The sequence below is a fragment of the Thunnus albacares genome, chromosome 9 (assembly GCF_914725855.1).
Source record: "Thunnus albacares chromosome 9, fThuAlb1.1, whole genome shotgun sequence".
NCBI lineage: Eukaryota > Metazoa > Chordata > Actinopteri > Scombriformes > Scombridae > Thunnus > Thunnus albacares.
In genome coordinates this window covers 1,192,812-1,220,700 of record NC_058114.1, presented here as the reverse complement: position 1 = coordinate 1,220,700, position 27,889 = coordinate 1,192,812, and the positions used below count along the sequence as shown (strand labels likewise).

General features: G+C 38.6%; 1 protein-coding gene across 1 annotated transcript; it reads left to right on the top strand.

Moving 5' to 3' along the window:
- The first annotated feature begins 313 nt into the window (after positions 1–313).
- slc1a8a (solute carrier family 1 member 8a) lies at positions 314–27,889 on the top strand. Its single transcript, XM_044362257.1, has 11 exons — positions 314–1,854; positions 7,590–7,669; positions 10,089–10,304; positions 12,452–12,494; positions 13,226–13,433; positions 14,204–14,303; positions 17,253–17,486; positions 17,571–17,765; positions 18,886–19,020; positions 19,550–19,652; positions 21,824–27,889. The coding sequence occupies exons 1-11, from the start codon at positions 1,603–1,605 to the stop codon at positions 21,992–21,994; spliced, it is 1,737 nt and encodes a 578-aa protein (XP_044218192.1). The 5' UTR covers positions 314–1,602; the 3' UTR covers positions 21,995–27,889.

Sequence of the window (27,889 nt, the reverse complement as noted above, 5' to 3'; positions counted from 1 at the left end):
AAGTACCTTAAAACTGTACTTCAGTATAGTACTTGAGTAAATGTACTTAGTTACATTACACCACTATATAAATCATACATAAAGTGTTTATAAATGACTTAAAGTTTAAGTTGGCTCATATCAGGGTTAAAAAGATTTTGAGTTTCAGAAATAGTTTGGTTATATATCTCACTTTTAAAACCTGAGAAAAACATTTGTGAACAGATTTGTAACTAAAATAATGTGAGAATGTCTTTGTGAATATTGTGCATAAATTATGAAGTTTTTTTGTTTGTTTTTGCAGTTAAAATCAGGCTAAACGTGTGGTCTGTGGTCTGTTTACAAAAACTGTTTCTTTTTCTCAGTGATTTTGAGATTACAGACTCAGCATTGATATAATTTGTGTACAAATAATATTTATAGACTTCATCTTCATCTTTTTCCTAAGTTCAAGGTTCAGCTACATTATCTTCTTTATACAATACAGGATTGCAAGACACTGCAGTATTTTACAAATCATGCATCTTCTGGTGGCACATTTGCAAAGCATATACAGAAGTAAATAAAACAAACAACAATCCCGAATGAACTGTTCACAGAAAACAACTAATACATATCTACATATTATCTCTAATTGGCTAATTTACATGTTTCATGTGTGAACAACCAACTCAGTCTTTGTGCATCGTCCATTTTTAAAAAATCAACATCTATTTTTATCTTACTAAACAAAGCTTTGTGCAGTTCCCAATAAAAAGGACAACAGACACACTGAACAAACCATCCAGTTTCAACAGTAAACTGTACACTAGAACACCAGATCTCAGCTGGACACATAGGTCTTTGCTTTTTAGACGAATTATACATAATTGTCAGTACCATATCTAGTTTTTATCATCATAAATATACGCAGTTACCATCAGCCCACTGCCCTTTGCTTTGAGCAAACACTGATTCTCTGAACAACCAAATATTGAGCTTTTCGTTGTTAAAAAAAAGAGTCTCACCAAACCCAGAGTTGCAGAATAATGTGCACAAATCTTTATACTGACAGCCAATAATTTATTCCAGATAAATATCTTTCTTGTCAACCTGCTTTCTTCCATATCAAGTAACCAATTCCATAAGTGCCTCATGTATATATATACAAATACTGTATATATATATACATATATATATATATGTATGTACAAAGGAACTACAAACCTTTTTCAGATTCACAAACTTGAATTTCTCATGCAAAGTTTTTAAAAGGTGATATTGAGTCATTTTCTGAGCTCAAAATCTGCAGGATCCTCTGACCTCTTCATTGACCTTTTGACCCTGATAGTTCCGCCAAAAACAAGTGAAACGGAAACAAAAACAGGAGCAAGTTCAGTAGCAGGACCAGATGCCACAACAAAGGCGTGTGAGGTTTTATTCCACCTCTTTAAGCCTCTTAGTTCCTGTAAGTCTGCCTGCCTGCCTGCAGCCGGCCTGCAGCGCTGCCGTTGGCTCTGATCAGACCGTGATGATTTAATCCCTCAGCGGAAAAGGTTAGCTTGTCTTTGGTTCACATAGGTTTGTCACCCTGCCAGCCGCACACAAACACAGAGAAAGACAACCAGAAAAATTTTGGAGGGCATGGAGGAACTTCTTTTACCGAGCGGCGAGGAGGAGGCGCGCTCCGAGCACAGTTCCTTTGCTCCGGGAGACACGGGGAAGACGATGTGGGACCGATTCAAGACTTTCCCCCAAGTGATGATTAAAGGGGACTTCAGTCGGAACATTAGGGATTTCTGTAAGAAGAACGGGCTGCTGACACTGTCGGTCATCGCTGTGATCACAGGCTGCACACTGGGCTTCATGCTGAGAGGAACTCAGCTGTCCACACAGGTAGGACTCACCTGCTGGGACATAATATTTCAGCTTCAGTATTGATACTTTCTTTAAATTCCCCGTAAAGCTCCCATCTCCATACTTTCCTTTAAACTTCCTGTCTGGACTCACCTGCTGGGACTTTAAATATCAGCTACCATGTTGACACTTTCCTTTAAATTTTCTGTTGATACTACCTTTAAATTACCCATCAAGCATTCACACTCACTAATTAGCACTGATTCCCACAGAAGTTACTTTTCATTCATCTTTATATGTCAAATTCTCGATACTTTCCTTTAAATTTTCCCAAGTTCCCATGTTGATACTTTACATAAATTGCTTCTCGATACTTTACTTTAAATTCTTAAATCATTAAAACCTTTAAGTTTGTATTCCACCTAAAAGTGGAAGCTAGCACGCTAACCAGCTTTCACTCAGAAAGCAGAGGCTAGTAAGCCTATCTTGCTAAACTTAGCACTGATTCTAAAAGACTTTATTATTCATTTTCATTATTTTTCTCTCAAGCTCCCTTGCTGATACTTTCCTTTGAATTTCCCATCAGGACTCATTTGCAGCTACTGTGTTGATACTTTACTTTAAATTTCCAATTGATACTTTCTTTTAAATTTCCCATCAAGCATTCCCATTCTCTCGTTAGCACTGATTCCAACAGAAGTTGCCTTTTGTTTATGTTATTTTTCTGTCAAGCTACCATGCTGATACTTTCCTTTGAATTTCCCTTCTGGACTCACCTGCTGGTACTTTCAGCTAAGGTGCTGACTTGCTGAACTTTCCCATCAAGCATTCCCATTTACTAAAAAAGTAGAGGCTAGTAAGCCTAGCATTAGCATTGATTCCAGAAGTTATTTTTTGTTCTCATTATTTTTCTGTCAAGTTCCTGTGCTGATACTTTACCTTAAATTTCTTCTTGATACTTTCCTTTAAATCCTTTAATTTTGTATTCCACTTGGAAAGAGAGGGGAAATTAGCAGGCTAGGCTAACCGGCTTTCACTCAGAAAGCAGAGGCTTGCCTAGTTTGCTAACGTTAGCACTGATTCCAGTTACGTTATGTTCATCTTTATGTCAAGTCCATGTCAAGGTACTTTACATTTTCCCAAGTTTCCACGTTGATACGGAAATTAGCAAGCTAGCTAAAACCTTGGAAAACATTTATCTCGGTTCCCTTGTTGATACTTAACTTTAAACTTTCCATCACACTCCCGCGTTGATGCCTGCTTGTTTCATATTTTTCCGAAGAAGATAAAACTGTTTTAGGATGTCACGTTTAAGTCATCTGCCCCCTTACAACATCAGTATTTAGGGGGACCGACCATGCTGTTAAATTTGTATTCCACTTGTAAAGTGGAAGCTAGCAAACTAGCAAGCTAGGCTAACCTGCTAACGTTGGCACTGATTCCAACGTACCTTTCCCATCAAGCTCCTATATTTATACTTGCATGTTCATTTTTTTTTCAATTTTTCTTAAGGGGATAAAACCGTTTTAAGATTTAGTCATTTAAGCTGTCTGCTTCCCTCCAACAGTTGATGCTTACATCTGTATTCCACTTGGGAATGGAAGCTAGCAAGTTAGGCTAACCAACCTAATTTATAATGATTGTAACATTCCTGTCCCCTAAACTTTCCAGTTAAGCTCCTGTGTTGATATTTTCCTTTTAACTTGCAATAAATGTTTTTCTGTCCACTAGTTTTCATCAGAAACAAGTAGTGAACACAACACTGACATATCATCAGCTTTTAAGTTGATATTTTGAACTTGTTAGCAAACAGTTGCTTATTTCCACATCCAGCAGTTATGGAACGACATTATCATTCATTTGGAGTCGTGTTTCTGTCCACCTGCTGAATGTGAGTTCAATATTCTCTCTTTTAGCTCTATTTTTGCTCTCTACCAACTCCTGAGGGAAATATCTGGCTCTTTAGCTGCTAAATGCTCCACTATTGTGTCTGTTTGCCGTTTGGTGCTGAGCAGGTAGTGTACAGTGGCTTTTTACAGCTTTTTCTTGAAAACAGCTGTCTGATGCGGCCCAAAACGACACTATGAGACGCTGAGAGTGAACCAGAACAGTAAAGTTGCAGCCAGTCAGATAAACAATGAGCTGAAACTCACTATAAAGCTCCGTAAAGCCGAGAGGAGCTGCAGAGTCTCTGATAATTCTCTGTAGGTTCATCACAACAAGCCACAATCAACACATTACACACTGACATCATAAAAATATACATTACAGTATCAACATGGGAGCTGACTGACCTATTAATTCTCTGCAGGTACATGCTGTTCCTGTAGAAAACAGTGTCAGGGAGCATTAGCAGGAGACTGCAGCCATCCAAATCCACAGTCATTAATCCCTCCATTGAATAAGTGGCTGTCAGGCTCTCAGATGGTTTCTTATCATCAGGGCTGAGTAACTCACAAAAATTACAGTGCTTTGAACAAAAAAGCAAATCTTAGCATGCTAACAACGTTTAGCAGGTGAAATGTTTACCATGTTCACCATCTTAGTTTAGCATGCTATTTTCTAATCAGAAGTAAACACAAGTACAGCTGAGGCAGTAGTTCTGCAGGTATTTGATCATAAACCAAAGTATTTTTGCCAGATGATGGCCCTAGATGAAAAGTCAGAGGATCAAATTTATTACAATTCATCCTGAGGAGAATGATGAATGATTGTGTAAAATTAAATAGTTTCTGACATCATCAACCTTAGTCATGACGTTAGCATAGGTAAAAATCCACAGAAACTGGACTGTAGGAAAAGACACAACGTCACATCTTATGTCCTATTTTTTCTGAAATTTGCAACTTTGTGAGACCCCAAACTTATAAATGGAGAGTATTTTATAAGCTGTTGCAGTATTTTGAACCTTAATATATTTAAATGTGACTACTTTTAGGCCAACAAACATTTCCACACCAGAATTTTATTCCTGGCGTTGGTGGTGGAGGCTTTGAAACAGCATTTAGACTTTTAGTTACAATCTACATGAAATAATTGAACAGAATTAGAGGTGAAATGATCAGTTGATTAGCCAGTTAGTCGCTCAATCAATCAGTCTTTTTTGGTTTTCATGTAAAAATGTCAATCATTCTTTAGTTCCAGCTTCTCCAATGTGAGTGTTTGCTGTTTCATATCCTAGTAAACTGATTATCTTTGGGAGCTTTGACTGTTGGTCAGACAAAATAAGACATTTGTTGACCTCTGGTAAAAATTTATTTACTCAAGTATTGTAGTTAAGTACAATTTTGAGGTACTTCTATCTTACTTAAGTATTTCAGTTTCAGTATTCTCTCTGGACTCCTGACCTGAATGTTTATGAAAAGTTACCTTCACTAACTTGAAAACACCTTATCTGTGAATGTAATCCAGGCAGCGTTAAGTGGGAAAACAATTTAATTATATATATGAACATCGTTTCTAGGAAACAGGGTTGCACTTTATACCGTAACTGTGAGCGAGTTATAAATAGAGCTTGTTCTCTGTGAACGGACTTTCTAGGAAGAATTTATCCGTCTCAGGCTGACTGAATATAGCCCGGACCAACACTTGTTCTTCATTGATTTCCTTCTTTATTTCAAATATGAAAGGTCTTTTCTGTTTTACAGACAGTAGATATAAAGATATATAGATAGATCAAGTGCTTTATTAATCCCAAAGTTACAGCAGTTACTTCACATAAATCACAAAACAAAACAAAACAAAACAAAAAGAACCCAAAAAACAATGAGGTAGGTGAGAAACATATATGATTAAAAACCCTAATTATATACAATGGACTAAACTAGACTAAATTAGACTCAATAAAATATAAGATAGAATAAAATAACTAAAAATCTTTGACTACAGACTAAAGATAGGACTCTAATAAGTCTGATTTGTACTGAATATACACTGTACAATGATAGTAATACACTGTAATGTAGAATGTGCATTAGTGCGAGTCAAGCAGATATTTTACAGTAGCCCGGCATTAAAAGGTCTTCCGGTGTCAGATTTAAGGGGATGAAAGTTACAGACATGCTGCCACGTGCGCTGGTCATCATGAGGAAGAAGGAGAGAGTAAAGTCAACTAGACAACTGTGAGGATTTGTTATGTTTCTCTTTCATTTTTTTTTGCCACAATTAACTGTTGATTTAAGTAATCTTGTTATATCTTTGAACTGTTTATATGTTTAGCGGTTGTACTGTAGTCTGCAGCAGCCTGAACCTGTGAGTCTCGGCTCAGGGTGAATAAAACCTTGAGCTTGGCAGGGTGCAGCAAATGTGACATAGATAAATAGATTCTTTATTTATCCTGAGATAAATTTGCAAAGTCATAAAGTCGTAGCAGCACCGCACAACCAAGAAAAATGAGATATATACAAAAAAAGTCCCACAAGATAAATAGATAATTATAAAAAAGCAAGATTAATTAAATAAAATCAACCTGAGAGGTAAGAAAAATGTGCAAAACTGCAAAAAAAGGCTCATGTGGATAAACAAATGTAAAATATATAAGTCAAATGTCTTGTTTTGTCCACAACCCAAAGATATTCAGTTTACTGTCTTAGAGGACTAAAGAAACCAGAAAATATTAACATTTGAGAAGCTGGAACCAGAGAATTTTGACATTTTCTCACATAATAACACACAAAGACATAAAGAAAGCATTAAACATTGTTACTTGTTGAAGCAGTTGTAGATACTGTACAACCCTTCACCATTAATAACAATTATACAAATGTCCAAATACAAAAACACAAAACAAAAATAGAATCATCTTTTATTTTGGAGAGGAAACTTGTTGTTCAGCTGGTCCTTTCTCTAAAGATTATGAACCCAAACCAGACCAGTCTGGTCCCTAAATGGACACCTCCACAGACTGTTACACCTTCTTACAAACATGTATGGTGATACAATGATCCCACACAGTCTCTGAAACAGTAGGCTTAAGGAACAGATGTCTCTAGCTAACCCCACAGGTTTCAGCAAACAACCCTCAGATAGAAACAAGTTCAAGAGTTCAACTAACCGAGGAGCAGGATTTCTTCATTAACGTGTACATTTACATCACATTCAGTTGAAAGCAAATATTGACCCCTTAGTTTGAAAACATTTGTAACAACCGATTATTCAATTTTCTCTCATAGACTCAAAATGATTCATTTATTGTGAAAATAGTTGGAGATTCATTTAATAGTTGCCATTGAAGGAGCATGTGACCCAGTGCAGCAGTGTGGCTCACTGATGTGTTTTTAATAGTTTCTGGACAACAACGGATCCAAACATGAGATTTGTTGATAAGAAGAAAAATATAGAAAATCACCAGCAACAGATTAGTGAGTGTATCAATGCTCAGATCTTCTTTTATTTTGACGAGACTGGACAGTAACAGAGGAATGTTCAGACTTTAGTTAATGAACCTGGAACAATAAAAGTGAGACGAAAACAGGATTTTTAAAAGTGAGAGGGATGTCTTGGTGTGTTTTGGTGTGTTGAATGACTAAAAACTACAGTACCCATGAGCACCAGCGAGGTAGAGAAGAGGTGTGGAGTCAACAACTGAATGTATTAAAATTTCTGATTTATTCTACAAGTTACACAGAGATCAACATCTAACTTCACTGCTGCACAGAATCAAAGTTTTGCAAGTGTCATAAAACATTTTACTAAAAGCTAAACGAGCAATGACAAAAACCTCCACTTTTATTTTGAAATATTTTCTAAAACATCTCTGTCGTTTATGACTGCAGGCCAAGATCTACTTCTCCTTTCCTGGAGAGCTGCTGATGAGGATGCTGAAGATGCTCATCCTTCCTCTCATCACATCCAGGTAAGTCTCAGCTCTGTCACACACCTGTTCAGACTGAGCACTCAAGGCTCGCTGGTGTTAGCTGGTCGGCGTCGGCTGCTTCACTCATGCTTCACAATCACTGGCTCCCCTAACCTCAAAGGACGGGTTAACAGTTTTTCAAGTGTCTTAAACCAACAGTCAGGAGCCCAAATGAACATTAAAGCTGTTTTTCTTGCTGTAATCATTCCTCCTGTTCATACTGACCATTAGAAGATCCCTTCATAATGACCTTACAATGGAAGTGATGGAGGACAAAATCCACAGTCCTCCTTCTGTGCAAAAATGTATTTCAAAGTTTATCTGAAGCTAATATGAAGCTTCAGCGTCCAAATGAGTCAAATCAAGTAGATATCTTTCAACGTTACAGTCTTTTTAGTGCCAAAGTTCCTCTTTTTGTTACTATACTTCCACCTGCAGCTCAACAGGGAAACACTGTCTGTCAAGACACTAAGACGTCGTCTACATTAAGCCACTAAATTCGAAAAAACGCTGCAGGAATTTGAGCTCTTTTCTCCATATAACCCCATCCATATTAAAATGCCAAAATGGGTAATTCTCTTCCTACTGGGCATGTGCGGAGGACAGACGAGCAAGTCAGCCGTAGAAAACCAGCGAAGAAGAAACAATATACTGTTTCTGTTTCCTGACATTTAGTTTATTGCAGCAGATTCCAAAAGTTTGGGCAGAGAAAGGTGGTCGATAGTTATGTTTAACTCTAAACAAGCTGTCAGAGTAGACAATAAAGAGAACAACACTCGTATGAAGCTGTCTGCCATTGTTGTTATTGTGTTTCTTCTTCTTCCTCTTCCAATGAAACACAGAGCTGAAACTGCCACAATCTGTTCTGTCAGCAATATGGCAGCGTTTCTACTAGGGCTGTGCCCGAATACAAATACATTATTCGGCAAAGCACAAATAGTGTGTTTTTTTTTAAATGAATATTTGTTTCATACAAATATTTCAAAAATTATTTGTTTTCAGGAGGAAAATTAAATCATGTCAAATACCAGCGTGCAGGTCGGTTACATCACTATCTCAGTGTCTCTCCTCTGCTCCGCTGTGACGTCTATCAGCAGGTCTCAGTGAGGGGAGTCACATCCACCTGCTACATGACGCACATTTCCTTATTTGGACATCAGTCCCAGAGTTGGGAGCTGAGCTACTGACACACGCTTCATGAACACTTATTGTAACACTTTAATTTTCTAAAATTAAAAGTGTAATAAAAACAAAAACATTATTTTTATGCCTCTGTCCACTTTTATTCGAATACCGATACAAATACAAATAATGTCGCTGCCTCAACAAATACAGATACAAATACAAATACTGGGCTCTCTGCACATCCCTAGTTTCTACAAAGCTCCGTTTTACAACACCAAGTTGGCGTTTTCACATTTACACACTCTGGAGGACGTTGCGGAAAAGCTCAGTTTTTCGAGGAGGAAAACGCTGTTTTACTCTGGACGGAGGACAAAACGGAGAGAAGATACATTTACACATCTAGCCAGCTTAGTGTGGACATGCTCAAGGGGGGATTTTTTACTAAAAAGACTGTAAATGTGTCAGATATCCACTTGATATGACTAACTCAGACTGCTGAAGCTGAATAGAAGCTTCACACAGACTTTTAAATGACTGTGTGGACACACTGTGGATTTTGGCCTCCATCACTTCCATTGAAAGCACATTTGAAGGATCTTTCTGACTGCTGGTTTAACACACAGTGGAAAAATTGTGAATCTGTCCTTTAACCACATGGTTATTATTGTAACCATGACGATCAAGGTCCCCTTTAACTTCCTAAACTTAACTAAACCCTAACCACAGCTTTGTCACATCATAAAACATATTTATCTTCCAACAGTGATGTAACAGTTTGATGATGAGTCCTGCTGATGGGAACGTCAGACAAAGATTAGATTTATATTTCACCTTAATTAGAAACTGAGTGTTTCAGCTGTGTGGATGAGACAGTCTTAAACAGGGCTGCACATCGATGTAATGCTTTTCAGCGGCTGAATATTAATTCTTGCACGTCAGAGTTTCCTTGAATGCATCATCAGCAGCCTCCCTGCATCCCCACAACAATAAAATCACACTGACTAAATCCAGCTGACTGCAGTATCTGTATCTGCTGCAACGTTTTCTAGTCTCTGCAGGCAGATTTTCATAAAATCAAACTGGAATCAGACATCAGACTGCTTTGAAGTTGTTGGAAGATTTGGTGGATTTTTGTTCTCTTATGCTAGCAGTTTCCCCCTGCTTCCAGTCTTTATGCTAAGCTAATGCTAAACACATCCTCTTCATCTCTGTTCTGGACTCATAGAGATGAAACTGTCTCCTGCTGATTTAATTGAAGCTCAGTATATCAGTGTGTTTGTGTTTGTGCGTGCAGTTTGATGTCAGGTTTGTCGTCGATGGAGTCGAAGGCGTGCTGTCGGATGGGCGTCCTGACCGTCACCTACTACCTGTGGACCACCTTCATCGCCGTGGTGGTCGGCATCATGCTCGTCATCATTATCAAACCCGGCGTGGGGACGGAGATGGAGAGCAACCGGCTGGGAGGGGGGCCTGTCATGACCTCTGCAGACGCCCTGCTCGACCTCATCAGGTGAGAGGGGTCAGAGGTCAGCTGGAGTCACTTAAAGGTGGAATTCAAACCTGGAAGCTTTTATATATAATGTTTTATCATTTTCATACTATGCTGCCTTCAAATGAAACTCGTTAGTTTGTGTCGCCTCATGTCTTCTGTTAAAAGATACAGCAGCAGTGGAAGAAGTACTCAGATACTTTACTGCAGTAAAAGTACCAATACAGCAACGTATAAATACTCCATTACAAGTAAAAGTCCTGCATGAAAAATCCTACAACAGTAAAAGTACATAAGTATTATGAGCTTGATGTAGTTAAAGTATTGCAGTAAAAGTACATAAGTATTATGAGCTTGATGTAGTTAAAGTATTGCAGTAAAAGTACATAAGTATTATGAGCTTGATGTAGTTAAAGTATTGCAGTAAAAGTAGTGGTTTGGTCCCTCTGACTGATATATTATTATATATGACATCATTAGATTATTAATAGTGAAGCATCAGTGTTAGAGCAGCATGTTACTGTTGTAGCTGCTGGAGGTGGAGCTAGTTTACACTACTTTATATACAGTTAGCTAGTTTAGTCCAGTGGTTCCCAACCTAGGGGTCGGGCCCCTCCAAAGGGTCAGCAGATAAATCTGAGGGGTGGTGAGATGATTAATGGGAGAGGAAAGAAGAAAAAACAAAGTTCTGATACACAAATCTGTTTTCAGTTTTTGGACTTTTTCTCTAATCTTTGATTTTTGCTGAAATATTGGATCATTTGAACATTTATTGAAATGAAAGCATGTGAGAAGTTTAGAGGGAAAAATCACTATTTGGTGGAGCTGTTAACAACTCATAGACATGTGAAATGTGACCCCGACTACACACTGCTTTTTGTAAGACGTCAAAAGCCAAAAAGGTTGGAAACCACTGGTTTCATCTTTAACAATGTGTTGTATTTTAAAAGCTTGTTATATTATCCATTGTGTCAAATCTTCATCTGAAAAGTAACTAAAGCTGTCAAATAAATGTAGTGGAGTAGAAAGTACAATATTTCCCTCTGAAATGTAGAAAGTAGCATCACATGGAAATACTCAAGTAAAGTACAAATACCTCAAACTGTACTTGAGTAAATGTACGTAGTTATTTTCCACCAATGAGGGCAAACAATCATAAATAAATTTCTTTAAAAAGCGAGAGTAATTGATAATGAAAGTAATCTTTGGTTTACAGAAGCAGCCAGATGGGTTTGACAGATTCACGGCTGCAGTTTACTTCCAGTCAGCTGAGCATCACTTAGATCAACAAAACATAGAAAACACACCAACACACACACACACACACACAGAATCCAATTACAGAGCGGGCTGATCAGTGTATTTTTAGTAATCCTGCAGGGATAAGTGACAGATTAACTGAGTCAGCGGCGGTGGGATGCAGTGATCTCTGCTGTGGCACGTTGGCAGACTGCGGTCTCGTGCCTCGCTCCGAGGCCACGCCCACTTTTGAAGGAACCTCACGAGCAGGTTGAACGTATCAATCCTGTTGACCTCTGACCCCCGCAGAAGGTCAAGTGATTTGGAGTGTGACCTCTGCTGTTTACCTTCCTCCTGCTGTTACAGAGTTACATCTGAGTCTCACACAAACACCTGGCAGCACTTCCTCCACTGACGACACATTTAACCTTCATCTAAAGGTTCACCAGGTGCAACAGTGTGTCTGCAGCCGCTTGACCGATCAAAACATCAGTCCAATCCTCTTCTGACTTTAACAAACGTCTCAGGATCAGTGTTCATGAGTCACCCACATGTCCAGAAATATACTTCCTGTCTTCCTTGTAGTCGTGTCTGTCCGGTCACATCGTTTTGGTTTTATTTGTCCTGGTTTTGAACTGTTTGTGTTTGTGCTTTATGACTCTGTAAGCTTGTTAAAAGAAGCCTCCACACATTCATCATTTCTCTCCAGTAACATTGTTGGACTCATGATGGACAGTTTTTATTAAAAAAAAAAAAGGATGAAAATCGATGCAGCAGAACGAGAGAAATGATCTTTAAGAGGAAAACGTTTTTAACGATTGTTGTCTAATTGTTGTCTAATTTACGGCAGATCTGCTGCTATTGTTAACTCACGTTACTGTTTTACTGTTTAATCAATAACCATCAATATGTTTGTTTTTCCTCCACAGGAACATGGTTCCCTCTAATCTGATCGAGGCCACATTTCAGCAGGTGAGAGAACAGCAGACACACATTCAGACCAAATATATATTATATATATATATATATATATATATATATATATATATATATATATATATATATATATATATATATTTATATAAAATCACCACAGCAGGTTGGTCTGTGTTCATGATCTCAGCTCCAAGATGTCAAGACTGTTTTTTCTCAGTAGATTAACTGCACAGCTCTTCATAGACTTTGGCTGACAAAAAAACCAAATCTAATATTTTACAGATGATGAATAATAAAAACGTCCGGCATGCTTGAGGATGGAAAGTATTAAAAAGATTAAACATATATAAGAATCTACTGGTTTCATGTTTCTCTGAACCCAGAACAGGAAGATGATGTTTTGTGATGTTTCTCTTTGTTTGTTGGTTTTGTTCATTGTCAAAGATCACAAACACAAAACCAAGACAAAAAGAATCATTTGTAATATACATGCAGTATATTTAATAATAATAAAATAACAATAAAAAAATTATAAAGTGCGTTTGTAAAGCACTTCTCAAAAGCAACGTTACAAAGTGTTTTACACAGAACAATAAAAACAAAGATACAGGAATAAAATATATAAATAATAATATATTAATCATAAGGAATATGAAGCTACTGGTTTTAAAAAGTGATTTAAAACAAGGCTGATCGTAAAAGTCTTAAAAGTTGTTTCTCAACGTTGCTTTTCGCTCTTTAAATGTTTTCTCTTTGTGTTCCCGCAGTACAAAACGGACCTGATTCCCATCCTCAAAGTCCCGACCAGAACCATCCAACCAAACTTCGTGTACGTGGTCCCCGACGAGAGCGACCCCAAAGGTCGGACGGTGTATCTGGAGCTGACACCGGCGCCAGAGATCATGTACAAGACGAGTCCCGGCAGCAGCCAGCAGATGAACGTCCTCGGCATCGTCATCTTCTCCGCCACCATGGGTCAGTCAGTCATACAAACATCCAGAATTAAGTTGTAAATGAACATCGACCACATCTAAAAAGTTTTCTTTTGAACAGTTTTTTGAACAGGCTGCATGTGAAAAGCACCTTCTACAACCCATAATCAACAACACATAATCAATAATATGTTTCGACCTTCACTCTCACCTCCAACAAACCACTTTTCTTTTTTTGGAGGGAAACTTCCTGAAGTTACTTCCAAACGTTGAGTTGAGTTATTCTGGTAATCAGGTTCAGTCATGGACCAGAATATTTCAGGATGTTGCTGATGTTGTGTTTCCCATTAATAAGTGAAAGCTAAACAGCTTATTCTGTCTAAAAATGACTCCTACATGAATATATTGTATGTTCTGTGTTGCACTTGCAGACTAGAGACGAACTCTGTTGGTTCTCCACACGTGATAAACAGCAGCAGCTTCATTTATGGCTGATTAAAAGATTAAAAAAAAGCTTTTCTGTTGGTCTGTTTTCTGTGTTTGTGAAGAATAAATGAGTTCTGGTCCAACAGGCTGAAGTTGTGGAATTAAATCAGAGTCAAACTGAACGTTGGAGTGTGTTTTCAGGTGGTGAAGCATAAAACATCATGAAAATCTCAAATTTTACATGTAAATTTCAATGTAAAATTCTAAAATACCATCAATAATCTGTCATAATTAATATTGTTCACCTGCTGATATCAGGCTCATTACATCATTAATATATTGTCATTAATATCTGTTCAGATGGTTAATATAAATATGTTGCTGCAGGTCTGCTGCTGGGCAGGATGGGAGAACGAGGAGCTCCGCTGGTCAACGTCTGTCAGTGTATCAACGAGTGCGTCATGAAGATCATCAACGCCGCTGTGTGGTGAGCTGAAGACTCAGCGTGAACATATAGTTCACCAGTGGGGCGGTGATGGGTACAATCACCGCCCCACTGGTCTGAATACTTCCTCCACCTCACTGTAACGTCTAACTTTATATCTATCATGTCGGTTTTCTCTTTAGCTTGTAACTGTTTTCAGTGTCAGAAAGTTTAGTTTGATAACGTGTCTCGTTCTGTTTGCTTCGTATTTTTATTTGTGAGCGTCTGATTGGCTGTGAAGCTTGTGAGTTATTGAACAACAGTAAGAAAAGGGACATTTGTTCCCTGAGTTTGACCTTAAAGGTGAACTGCAGTTATTTTCCACATCAGCATGTGTGTCCAGGTTCTCTATGTGTAAAGAGTTGTATAATATATTACCTCAAGCCCGATTTTACATGTTTCATAGTTTATTAAACTGTAAAACTCTATTATTTATTTATAAATGTATTACAGAGATCTCAGAAGGTGAAACAACAGCATGTTTGACTTAGTGCTGCTTTGGTCTTTATGTTCATCTGAGTAAGATTGACTGGAGACATTGACGTTAAGGTGACTCGGGTGTGGAGTTGAGTTTTTATTTGACCTACATGGCAGCATCAACCTGTTAGTTTGGGAAAAATGAACTCACCTCTCGGTATTGTTGGTTTATTAGTGTAATTGTTCACTCAGTGTTTGACTGCTGAGTGTTCATCTTCTCACACAGAGGAGGACTTTGTGGATCTGACCTGATGACCCGTCAGGTGGTCAGGTGGTCAGGTGGTCAGGAGGTGTGAACGTGCCGGTTGTGACATCATGCAGGACTCAGCTGCAGCTTCAGCACCTGAGCAGATTAAGAAGAGCAGCAGCGTCCATATGAAGCATAAATATCTGGAGACTGAACACATACAGACACAGACAGCGCTGCTGCTGAGAGCTGTTACATCTAAAACTGCAGCAACTGAATTTAAAGCGTCTGTAATCTACATTTCTATCCTCCACAGTCTGATCTATACAGTGAGTAATGTGTTGGTTGTGGCTCGTAGTGATGAATCTATGGAGAATTATCAGAGACTCTGCAGCTCCTCTCGGCTTTACGGAGCTTTATAGTGAGTTTCAGCTCATTATTTATCTGTCTGGCTGCAACTTTACTGTTCTGGTTCACTCTCAGCGTCTCATAGCGTCGTTTTCAGAGAGAAAAAGCTGTAAAAAGCCGCTGAACACTACCTGCTCAGCACCAAACAGACACAGTTAGCTGTAGACTAGCTGGTGAACATAGTGGAGCATTTAGCAGCTAAAGAGCCAGATATTTCCCTCAGGAGTTGGTAGAGAGTAAAAACAGAGCTAAAAGAGAGTGAATATTGGACAGAAACACGACTCCACATGAATGATAATGTTGCTCCGTAACTGCTGGATGTGGAAATAAACAACTGTTTGCTGACAAGTTCAACATATGAACTTAAAGCTGATTATGTGTCAGAGTTGAGTTCACTGCTTGTTTCTGATGAAAACTAGTGGACAAAAACATCAGTTAATGCAGGTTTAAAGGAAAATATCAACACACGTCTGCAGTGTTCAACAAATTACATTGAAGACCTTTTTAACAGATTTTCAATATCACATTTTTGCCAGCTGTCTGTAACAATAACTTCTAGTAATATAATTAATCAATTAACATGAGCTGAGCTATGTGGTAGAAAATTGACAAAATAATATTTTTTGTTTTTGCTAAAATTTGCAGTTTCCCGTTATGAGTTTATGAACGTCCTCAAACGGTGTTTGCTGACTGAAACTGACACAAAAAAACATTTAACAGCTTTCAGCACAATCTACTGTCACAGCAGCCTCACATGTAGTTTATAGAGGTACCTAATCTATCTGTCTACAGCAGGCAAGAAAACATATTCAAGACCTTTGTAAACTAATTTAATAATTTTTAATACTTTCTAAGGCCTTTTTTGAGGGAACTGGATTCGATGCTTGTAACGACTTTTTAAAGCCCCTTCTCTAGTCTCCTAGTTGGCCGATTAGTCAAGATAACCAGTAGGCCACTGGGGTAGTTGATAATAAGCTCAAAAGTTTTGAATAGAAAAGCTAATGCTAACCGTTTCATGTAAGTGAATGGAAGATGCTAAAACGATTAGCATCACACGCTGGGAGGTATAGTAAAATAAAAACACAGATTTGGCTGGTTTAACCTGTTTTGCTAGTTATTTGATTATTCAAGCTTTCTAACCAAGTAGAGTCCATTTGATAGATTTGGTATTTTATTCCATATCAGTAAAATGTTTTAGTGAATGAATAGAAAATAAAGTGGTACTTGAGCTCAAAATGAGCTGTCAATCAAACATGATCTGGACACGCCCACACAGTCCTGAGAAATGCTTTGAGCAGCCAAATGAGCTGTTTTTGAGCTCAGTTTTCTGATAATTATGAATGTTTATTTTCATTCAGATTTTTGTGGATGCTTAATGAGACACTCAACTTTGATATCATATATGATTTTTTATGATTTCAAACCATGTTTCCAGAGGCTTTAAGACCTGCAGAAACCCTGAGAGAGTTAACACTGGACTTACTAAACTGTAGGAGTTTTCTAATAGTCCTTTATTTTCAGTTACTGCTGTTTCCACGTTTAAAAGAGAACTTAAAACCTTTCTGTTCTCTCAGTTTATGACCTGAGTGTGTGTGGCTTTTTATTATTATTGTTATTATTATTTTGTGTGTGTGAATGTGTGTTTGGTGTTCATTTTTAATTGTTGTGTTTCTGTATTTTTAAACTTTGCTTTAAAATGATTTTATCATGTTGATCAGTTGCTTTTATGCTGGTTAAGCACTTTGAACTAAGTGCTGTACAATAAAATTGTTTAGTTTAGTTTATTATTGTGTTTTGTATGTTTGACATATATGTTTAATATTGACATTGGTGTACCTCACAGCGACTGAACTGACCTCCACCATCTCTTCTCCTCGCAGGTACTTTCCGTTCGGGATCATCTTCCTGGTGGCGGGAAAGATCCTGGACATGCAGGACCCGAGCACGCTGGGGAAGAAGCTGGGCTGGTACGGCATCACCGTGCTCGCCGGCCTCTTCGTGCACGGACTCATCCTCCTCCCTCTCTTCTACTTCCTACTCACCAGGAAGAACCCCTTCACCTTCATCCGCGGGCTGCTGCAGGCCATGGTGATCGCCCTGGCAACCTCCTCCAGGTGAGGCCGGTCCCGTCTCACTCTGCCGGTTGTGGGTCTGTTCAGGTTTTTAATAAAGCTTTATTTGAATGCGTCTCTCCTCAGCTCTGCCACGCTGCCCATCACCATGAAGTGTTTGTTGGAGAACTGTCAAGTCGACCGACAGATCGCTCGCTTCGTCCTCCCCGTGGGCGCCACCATCAACATGGACGGTACGGCGCTGTACGAAGCCGTGGCGGCCATCTTTATCGCCCAGGTCAACGACTACGAGCTGGACTTTGGCCAGCTGGTCACCATCAGGTAAACCCAGATAACACTCAAACCGCCTCTGAGGCGAATGATTAATACCGACTGTTCTGTTTCCAGCTGTGAAGATTTTCTGCTTTTCTTTGTTTAAAATCTGCAAACTTGGACTCATTTTTCAGTTTTCTCTGACATTTTATAGACAAAACGAGAAAATAATCAGCAGATGAACCATCACACAAAGGTTTCTCAATATGATAAACCACACTAGGGCTGAAACTAACAATTACTTTCATTATCAATTAATTCATCAGTTATTTTCTCGATTAATCGATTAGTTGTTCGGACATTTTTACTTCTGCCATCACTCTGTTCTTGTTCTATTTAGACATTTATTGTTTTTGTTTATTTGTGGTGATGTAATTTTAATGTTGAATGTCTTGTGTTTTGTCTTTAACATCTAGAAATGTGAAGTGTTTTTCCTCATTCTGTGTTCTCATTTAAATTATTTCTTTAATTGATCTCCACGATGTGACTGAACATAGAAACTCAGGACTCTCCTGGATAAATTAACGATCCTACAGGTTTATATTCTCACACCTGTTTACGTTGTTCACACTTTATTTCTGACAAATCACGTTTTGTCTTTGATTTTTAGCAGACGGCTAAGAATACTACAATACCCATGATCCTCTGCTGGCTGCTGTTGCTATGGAGAAGAAGCCATGTAGCATGAATCAGAGCGTAATTGTTACAACGCAGATTTCTTAACATTGTAATCTTTATCTTCTGCCGCCGTTAGCGATGCAGATCACAGAGTTTTAAGCTGTGACCTTTTTTTCTTGCAGAAATGCATCTTGGGAGTTGTAGGTAACTTCTACCCTGAAATCTTTATGTCCACAGTACCTTCACACTTGGACCTTTGACTTTTTACTGAAGAAACAGATGTTTTCTAAAAGGTTTAACCAGGAGAGTTTCATTTTGATCCAATGTCAGTCATGAAACATCGTCTGTAGGAAAAATGCACCATAAATAGTTCGTCCCACTTCACATCTCTGTTGTATTTATGTTTATTCCTTCTTTAACTTTGTGATCCATAAATAAATCAACTCATAACAAACTGGAGACTGTTTAGATCTCTGACAGCTTGTATTCTGTTTGTTTGTTTGTCCGGCAGCATCACAGCTACAGCTGCCAGCATCGGTGCAGCCGGGATTCCCCAGGCCGGCCTGGTTACCATGGTGATCGTACTGACATCAGTGGGTCTGCCGCCAGATGACATCACGCTCATTGTGGCGATTGACTGGATCCTGTAAGTTAAAGTGCTAATTATGCAGAAAAGCTTCTGTCAGAGTATTTTATTATGTATATTACTGGAATATAATCAGAGCTGCAACGATTAATCGATTAATTGATTAGTTGCCAACTATTAAATTAATCACCAACTATTTTGGAAATTGATTCCAGCTTCTTAAAGGTGAATGTTTTCTGGTTTCTTTAGTCCTCTGTGACAGTAAACTGAATATCTTTGAAGACGTCAACACTGATCAACATTTTTCACCATTTTCTGACATTTTATGGAGCAAACAACTAATCGATTAATTGAGAAAATAATCAACAGATGAAGAGATAATAGATAATAGATAATAGATAATAGATAATAGATAATAGCTAGTTGCAGCCAATTAAAACATCTAAAGTATCTCAAAATTGTTCTTGAGTACTTACTTACTTTCCACTGCTGCCAAACATCCCGACCGTCCACTCTATAGGAGGAAAAAAGTCAATCTAGGATCTGGATAGAATATAAAATACTTTCCTCGTCCCGTCTGTCTCTGCAGCGACAGGTTTCGGACCATGATCAACGTCCTGGGCGACGCCCTGGCGGCAGGAATCATCGCTCACCTCTGTCGGAAAGATTTCCCCCTCAGTGGAACAGGAAAGGTAAAAACCCAACAGTTAGATTCACACTTTGATGTGAAGGGGTCAGAGGTGACTGACAACAGACGATGATGGATAGGTGTTAGAGAAGGGATGAAAACAGATGGAAGCCTGTTTCTGCCACGAAAAAACTAAAGAAAGTTGATTAAAAGTTAGATGATAAGTTGAAATTTAGACTTTGTCAAAATTATGAGATACTAAGTTAAAATTATGACTGACATACTTGACATATCATACTTTCTTAATTTAATTTAGTCAGTAAGTAGTAAGTAAAGTTTATTTATATAGCACCTTTCACAAACACCAAAGTGCTTCACAGTCAAAGAAGTAAAATCAAATGCATCAAAATAAATAAAACAAAGACACCAGATAGTAATAAACAAGGAGAGAGCAGATAAAATAGACATATTAAGAGATAGAATAGCACAAACTATCCAAATAACTGTCTGAACAGATGGGTTTTTAGCTGCTTTTTAAAAGAGTCAACAGTTTCCAAGGTTCTTAAGCTGGTTGGAAGACTGTTCCAACGCTTAGGGGCTGCCGACTGGAAAGCACGATCACCCCGGGTCTTAAAATGTGTACGAGGTTCACTTAGAAAGCCCTGGGCGGAGGATCTAAGAGCCCGGCAGGTGGTGAAGGGGTGGAGAAGATCCGTAATGTACTGTGGAGCTTGGCCATGTAGGGCTCTATAAGTGAGCACCAAAATTTTAAAATGAATTCTAAAATGTAGTGGAAGCCAGTGCAATGAGGTTAAAATAGGTGTAATATGTGACCAATTTAGCTACATTTATTATTTCATGATGTTGACTCAAAATTTTGAGCTGCGACCTCATAGTTTTGACTTAAAGTTTAGAATTTTCTTTTTTTTTTAAAGTGAAAACAAACAAAAAAAATGTAAAAATAGAGACATTGTTGTTTGCCGTCTTGTATTGTTGATTTTGTCAAACTTTTACTTCCATAAAGGAAACTTTTTTTTTTTCTGTCCAAAACCAAACATAACTGTTCAGAGCTTCTGATGGGGAACATCCGCCTCTCATTACACCTGTGAGCAGTTACTTCATTCATGCCTGTTAATCACAGTAGATTAGATTACAGCAGAGCATGTTCAGATTGGACCAACAACCACAACAGATTAGAGCTCTTAACTCTCCGCCTAAGCCCCGCCTCCTCTGCAGCTCTCTGTCATCAGAAAAGTCCACCTGAAAGCACCTGTAGATACAACTTCAATTTTCATTTATAGTCTATTAAAGACCAAGTGAAATGAAAAATACATTTTCAAGTTCCAGTTCTGTGTCCCGATGTTATATGGAGTATTTTTATATAGAAATCTTTTTGTTTACATTACCAAAGAATGGAGTTAAGGTTTAATTTATTCATTTAACCCTTATCGTCCTCATCTAACAACAGGTGAGGCAGGTGCTGTATTTGCTAAGACACGCCCACTTTGAGTGATCCAATCACATCTGTAGAATTTAAATTGAATTCCCTCTCATAACTAAACCCCGCCCACTCATAATAATTATTTGAAATGTTGAAATACGAGGCTCAAGAGCGTCAAATCAAATCTGGAAGCTTTAGCATGAAGCTGCCGCCGCCGCCGCCGCCGCCGCCCAGCGCTACGCTGAGTGTGTACGTAACTTCTGTTGTCAGAGTTTGCATTGCAGATGGATTTTTTTTTTTTAATTTTACCTTTATTTTACCAGGAAGACATCATTGAGACGAGACAGGAAGCCACATAATAATTAAAATTAGAATAAATGAGAAAATAAAAATACAGCCATAATACTAGAATTAGACGAGGCATTAAAAACCTCCGGGCAACCCCACTGTCATTTAATGCCCAGAGACACATGCTGCTGCATTCATTACGCCGTATTTCGATTGACTGGGGGTGAAGGTGGGGGCCACACCCCCAGCCAATCAGAGGAAGTGCTCATTAATAATGCAGATTTTATGTAAATTCTTCTGAAACAGTCTGCCAGAGGACAGAGGGGAATCTGGACTGTAAGGAAAGATGGATTTAGAGAAATATAAGCAACTTTTAGTGAATAAAATATCACAGATATGTTTAAAATAGACAAAAAAAACCATAATTCCAGATTTTTACACACATATTATCTTTATGTGACTGTAAGCTAACGGTGTGTCTTCATGTGTCTTTGTGTTGTCTCCAGCCGGTACCGTCTTACGGCACGCAGACGCCACACGCTCACAACAACTCCCACAGCGTCGACGTGCCGATGATGGAGATCCACACGCACAAAGACTGCATGTTTGAGGCGATGGGCGACTCAGTGGGTGAGAGGCACGCTCACACTGTTTACTACAACATCTGTCAGGTGTGATCGACGGGGACGCGGCAGCTCGCCTCAAAACACAGCTGATGTCCGAAAAGTTTCTGGTCAAATGTCACGGTGCCGCCTGAGGAGGAGCGTTAAGAAGAGACGGACTCTGTGGTGACGGAGCAGTAAAAACTTCTTAACAACTGTGGTTTCATTTGGCCAAAACTGGATCTGAGCTTCATTTGGAGCTATGTTCACCTGCTTTTCCTGACGGTGGAGAATGTTTCTGATATCAAACACCAAACTGGAGCAGAGTCTCTGTTTGCTGCTGAATATGAGCCTGATTTGCAACCAGAGGATTATGGGTATATGACACCCTCCCGAGAGTAGCTGCAGGTTCATCATCTGGTTCGACAGCTGCTCTGCAAGACCTGCAGAGAGAAAGCCTCAACTTACACTGGTTCAAAACTTATTTTAGTAGACGTCTCTCGTACTGTTACTTATTTTTGTGGTTAAAATAAACCCTGATAGCTGGGCTTATCATGGTTACCATGGTGGTTGCTAGGGCTGGATGTCAAACTTCGATATTATTCTGGTACCAACTGAGTGCTGAAAACTGTCAAAGACAAGTTGGGCAACAGGCTGTCTTGACTGAAACATGTCAAATCGTTAAAATACTCCACAGTCCTGCTTCCCAGCACTGACGCCAGTTAACTCCTCACATCCTGGCTACTGTACCTGCATTACTTCTTCTGTCTGTACTGATGCAACACAGCTGGCATGTGATGCACTTCAAGAACTGAAAGCAAGAAACTGGTGACAAAAAATGAGCAGTTCAGCGGTCCGACTGAACTTGGGCTGTCACTTTTTTTTTTCAAAGTACACCTGGCATTAACATGCGATCTGTATCTGGATAAGGAAACACACGTTTCTGCAGCTGTAAATGCACAGAACACGTTGTGATCAGAACGCGATCGGATCAGTCAGACCACATCTGGAGGTGGTCAGGCTCGCCTTGTGATCTGATCAGCAGGTGTAAATACAATCTGTACAGTTTGACCACATTCATAAGTAAACAGTCCACCCAGGAAGTTGAAATGTCACCTAGCTCCGCCTCTTCCTGCCAACTAAAGCAAGCCCTGCAAAAACTACAAGTAGCAGCAGCAACTAGAAGTCTTCCCTTGCAAAAAAACTAATGATGGCCGTCCACGGCATTGCTTCCCATGACCGTATTGGTTGACTAGTCCCTCACCTCTGCCTACCTAATTTACATATTGAGACCTGGTATTAATCTGTATCTGGATAATGACATCTGATCCATGAGACATTCAATTTACACCCAGTATTAATAAACAAGCTTGATATTTTGATTTTACTTAAGCAAATTAATTAGAGTAACAACATTGCCACGAATGGACACCATTTATTTCTAGATCGAATGTTTTGGGAGGGAAACTTGCCTGCTGCTGCTATTATTTACTTTTATTGTAACTTTTGCTCCATCTTGTCAGTCGTTGAGGACGAGAATAAACAGAAACATTTCTACAGCATAGTTCAGGATGAGGCTTCCTGTTTGAATTAATTTCAACATCAACATATTACATGTTAGTTCTTATTCATTCAAACTTCTTTTTTTTTAAAAAGTGACAGCCCTATTGGACCCTCAACACATGCTGCTCCTCATCCTGAGATCATTTAGCCGGGTTTTACCTGCTTGTCATCTTTACTCAGACTTTAAAACCGGAATAAATCCGCCTTGATGCTTTTTCTAAAGACAGTAGAGAAAGCTTCACTCGATGAAATGAAAGTTGTGCGGCGGTTAATCTAAAAACAAACTGATGTGTTTGACATCTTATAGATCAAATGTTTTGTATTTCTTTTCTGGCACTACCAAAGGGACAAACTTTGTGCTGCTGTTTGTTCTGAGCCACATCTCTGTCTTATGTTCACAACAGTTTTGGCTCTCTCAGGTGTTACTTTAACCGAGTGGAGTATTTGATTGGCCGGTGCTCACAGGGATTGAAGGGTTAAATAAGTGTAATCCGTCCAATCCAACTGCTGAACAAATCCAAGTGCTCTTCATCAAGCAGACTCAACCTTCTTCTTCTTCTGTCTTGTTTGTATCTGACAGCATGCTGGCATGCGTTCTCACTGGCTTCATTTGAAGTCGACGTGCATTATTTTCTTTTGATGTTGTTGTTGTTGTTGTTTTGACTTGAATGTTGAAAAGTAAACAAAGTGCTGTAGGGATTATGGGAATCTTAATAATGTCAGTTGCAGCTAACGTGAACAGATGCTAGTTTGGGTTTTAGTTCATCTCATGCCTCTCTTGGGTCAACTAAATACTCAATATAGATTCAGTTACTTCTCTAAAATTGACTGGTCTTGTCAGTTGAAAAACATTTATTCTAAATTTTGTTGGTTTTCATGTTTTCATTAGATTCTTTGGCCTCTTGGACAACTCCTAACATGAACAGGATGATTTCAAAAATGCACAATCATCAGTCTAGAAACTATAGAGCCTAGCAGGTATATAATAATATACCCAATAATTTACGCACACAAATGAATAAATCATGCTCTCAAATTGATAAAAGATGCCTTCAAATTAATAATTGTGCACATAAAATATTAATTCATAACAATATTGTTGTTATTGGAATGTAACCACCATATGTCCTCTCATAGTAGCTAGGGGACGGAGGAGATGCGATATCGCTTAAATACGTGGATAACGGCTCATATTTTAATAATAATGACTGCAGCGACACTGTATGAGCATGGGTAACCAGGGTAACCAGGGTAACTTGGCTAAGCTAACGAGCATACAGTACATCCATGAGCATGCTACCTGCATGCTACAGCTAAGTGGTGCACTGCTAAAACACTTCCAGGTGGGACTTCAGCACTAGGATTAATGTTCTGTATGTAATTACCTGTAATGCAGTAACAAAAATTTATCAGAGCAAACAGAAGCAGATCAGAAAACAAGAAGGCTTCATACTAAAAATACGGATATACCCAACATTTAGCCTCATTGTCTGTTTTATCATTGACATCTTTAAACTTGTAAAAATGTGACTGTTTGACATGTACATATACGTACATTAATTTAGTCATGATTTATCAATTAGAGAGCATGATTCAGTAATTTGTATGTACATTTTTCACCAGTCGTAAGTCAGTCCATTTTGCTAACGTTATTTTGTTGCTGTTGTTCTCAGATTCAGTAAGTGAAACAATCACAAGTACCTCCAAGAAGTCAGTATAGTCTGTTCATGAAGCCCTTAAAACTATGGTTTTAATAATTATAGGATGATATACTGGTGATTTCCCATGTTTTAGCCTGTTAACTACTTAATTACTACTTATATTTGTTTGTATTACCTCAAGTTGTTTACATTGTTTACTGATGTTGGAGTTCTTATCAGTGATAGCATTTGACGAAAACCTCAGGGTGACTAAATGTTGACTGTGATGAATTATACCTCCAACAAATTTTCATAGTGTTGACGCCCATCTGACACCAGCGGTATCTTAAAATGTAGGAAATCAATGTGTGAATAATTTGGAAAACGGTTAAGATGAATTTAAAAGTATACAAGATTTATTGTTGCAGAGATCATCTGGTCCTTTAACCTCACTAATAATAATTTTTTTTTTTCTTTGGTGAAGTGCCGCTTGAACTTCTCTGAGTGTTGAAGTGTATTTTAGGATTTGATTGTCTTGTGTCAGTAGAGTTGAACATGAAAATGTAGACCTGCCTTAATCTGACTTGATCCTCCGTCGTTTTTTCCTGCCAATGCACACTGTCGCCCGACAAACTGCAGCATTTTAAACTATTACCAAAGCATGTTTTTCATCAAACTGCATCATGTACATAACATGTATGTGTTACTTTTTATATGAAATGTGTGTTTTTGGACTTTGTGTGACTCATATGAATTTGTATTTAAAAATAAATACTGTGTTAATATATGTGTGTTCATCCTTTAGTCTGTCCAGTAATACATGTTACTGCAACTTGAAGGATCCAAACACTTGACAAGATTCTGGTTACTTTTAACTTTACCTAGTTACGTTACCTAGCTTAGTACAAAGACTTGAAACAACAGCAAAGTGCTAGCTTAGCTCCATCAAAAGAGGGAGAACACGTCGTCCAACAACTACAAGTCTGTTTTATTTATTGTTGGCTAATAAGCTAGTAAAATTGAGTAGAGACAGGGATCAAGCCCTAGCAGCTAGTTCTAAGCTAACGAGACCTAGCAGCTAGTTCTAAGCTAATGAGACCTAGAAGCTAGTTCTAAGCTAACGAGACCTAGAAGCTAACTCTAAGTTAACAGGACGTAGAAGCTAACTCTAATGGCCAATCAACATAGAAAGCATTTTTAAATCTATCAATCCGCACTGAATCCGTGAGACACATCATCCCCTGCATTTTTTTCCGCTCTGAGTCTGTTTTCTTCTTCTTCTCTGTCTCATTAAGTGAAGCATATCCTGAATACTACATACTGTTGCAAACTGTTGTAAGAATACTGTTCTGTTTCTGGAATTTTATTGTGGCTGTGCACAGTTTTTAAAACACTCGGGCTGTCTGAAGGATGTACAAGGATATTTAACACCAATAAACAGTTACAGATAGAACAAAACGATGGGGTAACAACACCAAAAGGACAGTAGAGTATATTTATTTACAATCATGTGCCAGCACACAGGTAAACCAATGCAGTAAAAAATCTATATAAATCCACACTATGTAATCAGAATAGTCTCAAATCTAATAAAAGAAACCAAGTAAGATAAATAATAATAATACTCTAACCCAGTAGCCCTATCATGTCAAACCTATGTGCTGAAATGTACAGGGCACCCCAGACTTACCTCGTCCTGTGTCCTGGGGGGTTAAGTCAAAAATCACATTTTTGCCTGAAGGTGTAGCATTTTATGTGGGAGGTGGTGGACAGGGATTTGACCTTGGGCTCTCTGATGCATGGACTAATCAGGTGAGAGGAAAGAAAGAAACGGACCAGGGAAGATATGCTGCAATCCATTGCAAGATGGAAGGCAATAGTAACCAGTCAGTATTCCCAGCCTCGAGTTTGGCATTTTGACCGGCGCCATTTTGGATATTTGGAGCCAGAAGTGACCATCTTTGGACGAGAGGGTGGAGCTTTCACTTTGATTTTCTGTCATCTGCCTGTGATGTTCTCAGATGTCAGCCATTTACTTGCTGAATACTTCTTGTTATTTTTGATAGAACAAACAAGATGCAAACTAAGACCCAAATTGAAATAAACCTGAATTATCCCTAATCTATTGGTCCAAAAAAAACTGCTGAGGGAACACATGGAGACAGAAACTTTAGGGTTGGCCTACAAAAAGACACATCATCCTCACTACAACATTGCTGCTATTTTTAACACAGTCACAGAGTGCTGTGCTGATTAATCCAATGAAGCGAGCGTGAGGGCGCACGGGACTGAATCCCTGCAACGACACGCAACCACAGGTGTCTCCGCTGCTAATCCTACACCGCAGATTAAAGTCACAATAAAGGCTTAATGAGTGAGGGAGGAACAACAGGGATTAACCAGCTTTACTGAGGGGTCTCCTGGTTTTGCATGCTGGTAGTTTCACTCCTCAAGGACGTGAGCTTTACACTTAACTTTTAAATTACCATGCTCTAAAAAACAATGTAGTCTAATAAAACAGGCTCATCCTTTAGGCAGATACTAAATCAGAAACTTTGTCAAAGAACTGCTTTAAATGTTCATAATTACATGTTAAGATGAGTCTTAAAGCAAAACTCCGAGTATCAGAATATCTGGCTGAATCATCAGTACGGTGATCTTATTGTGAGGTGTAATTACAACTGCAGCCTCTAGGGGTCACCAGCAGAGCGTCAGGCTGTCAGCAGACCTACGGTGTGTCTTTACTGTTGTGACAGAAATGCATGAT

Bases quoted from the DNA above. Each gene is read 5' to 3' on its own strand.
- slc1a8a (XM_044362257.1), top strand. From the start codon at position 1,603: ATGGAGGAACTTCTTTTACCGAGCGGCGAGGAGGAGGCGCGCTCCGAG. The intron at 7,670-10,088 runs GTAAGTCTCAGC...TTGTGCGTGCAG, and splicing joins CTTCCTCTCATCACATCCAG to TTTGATGTCAGGTTTGTCGT. The intron at 17,766-18,885 runs GTAAACCCAGAT...TTTGTCCGGCAG, and splicing joins GGCCAGCTGGTCACCATCAG to CATCACAGCTACAGCTGCCA.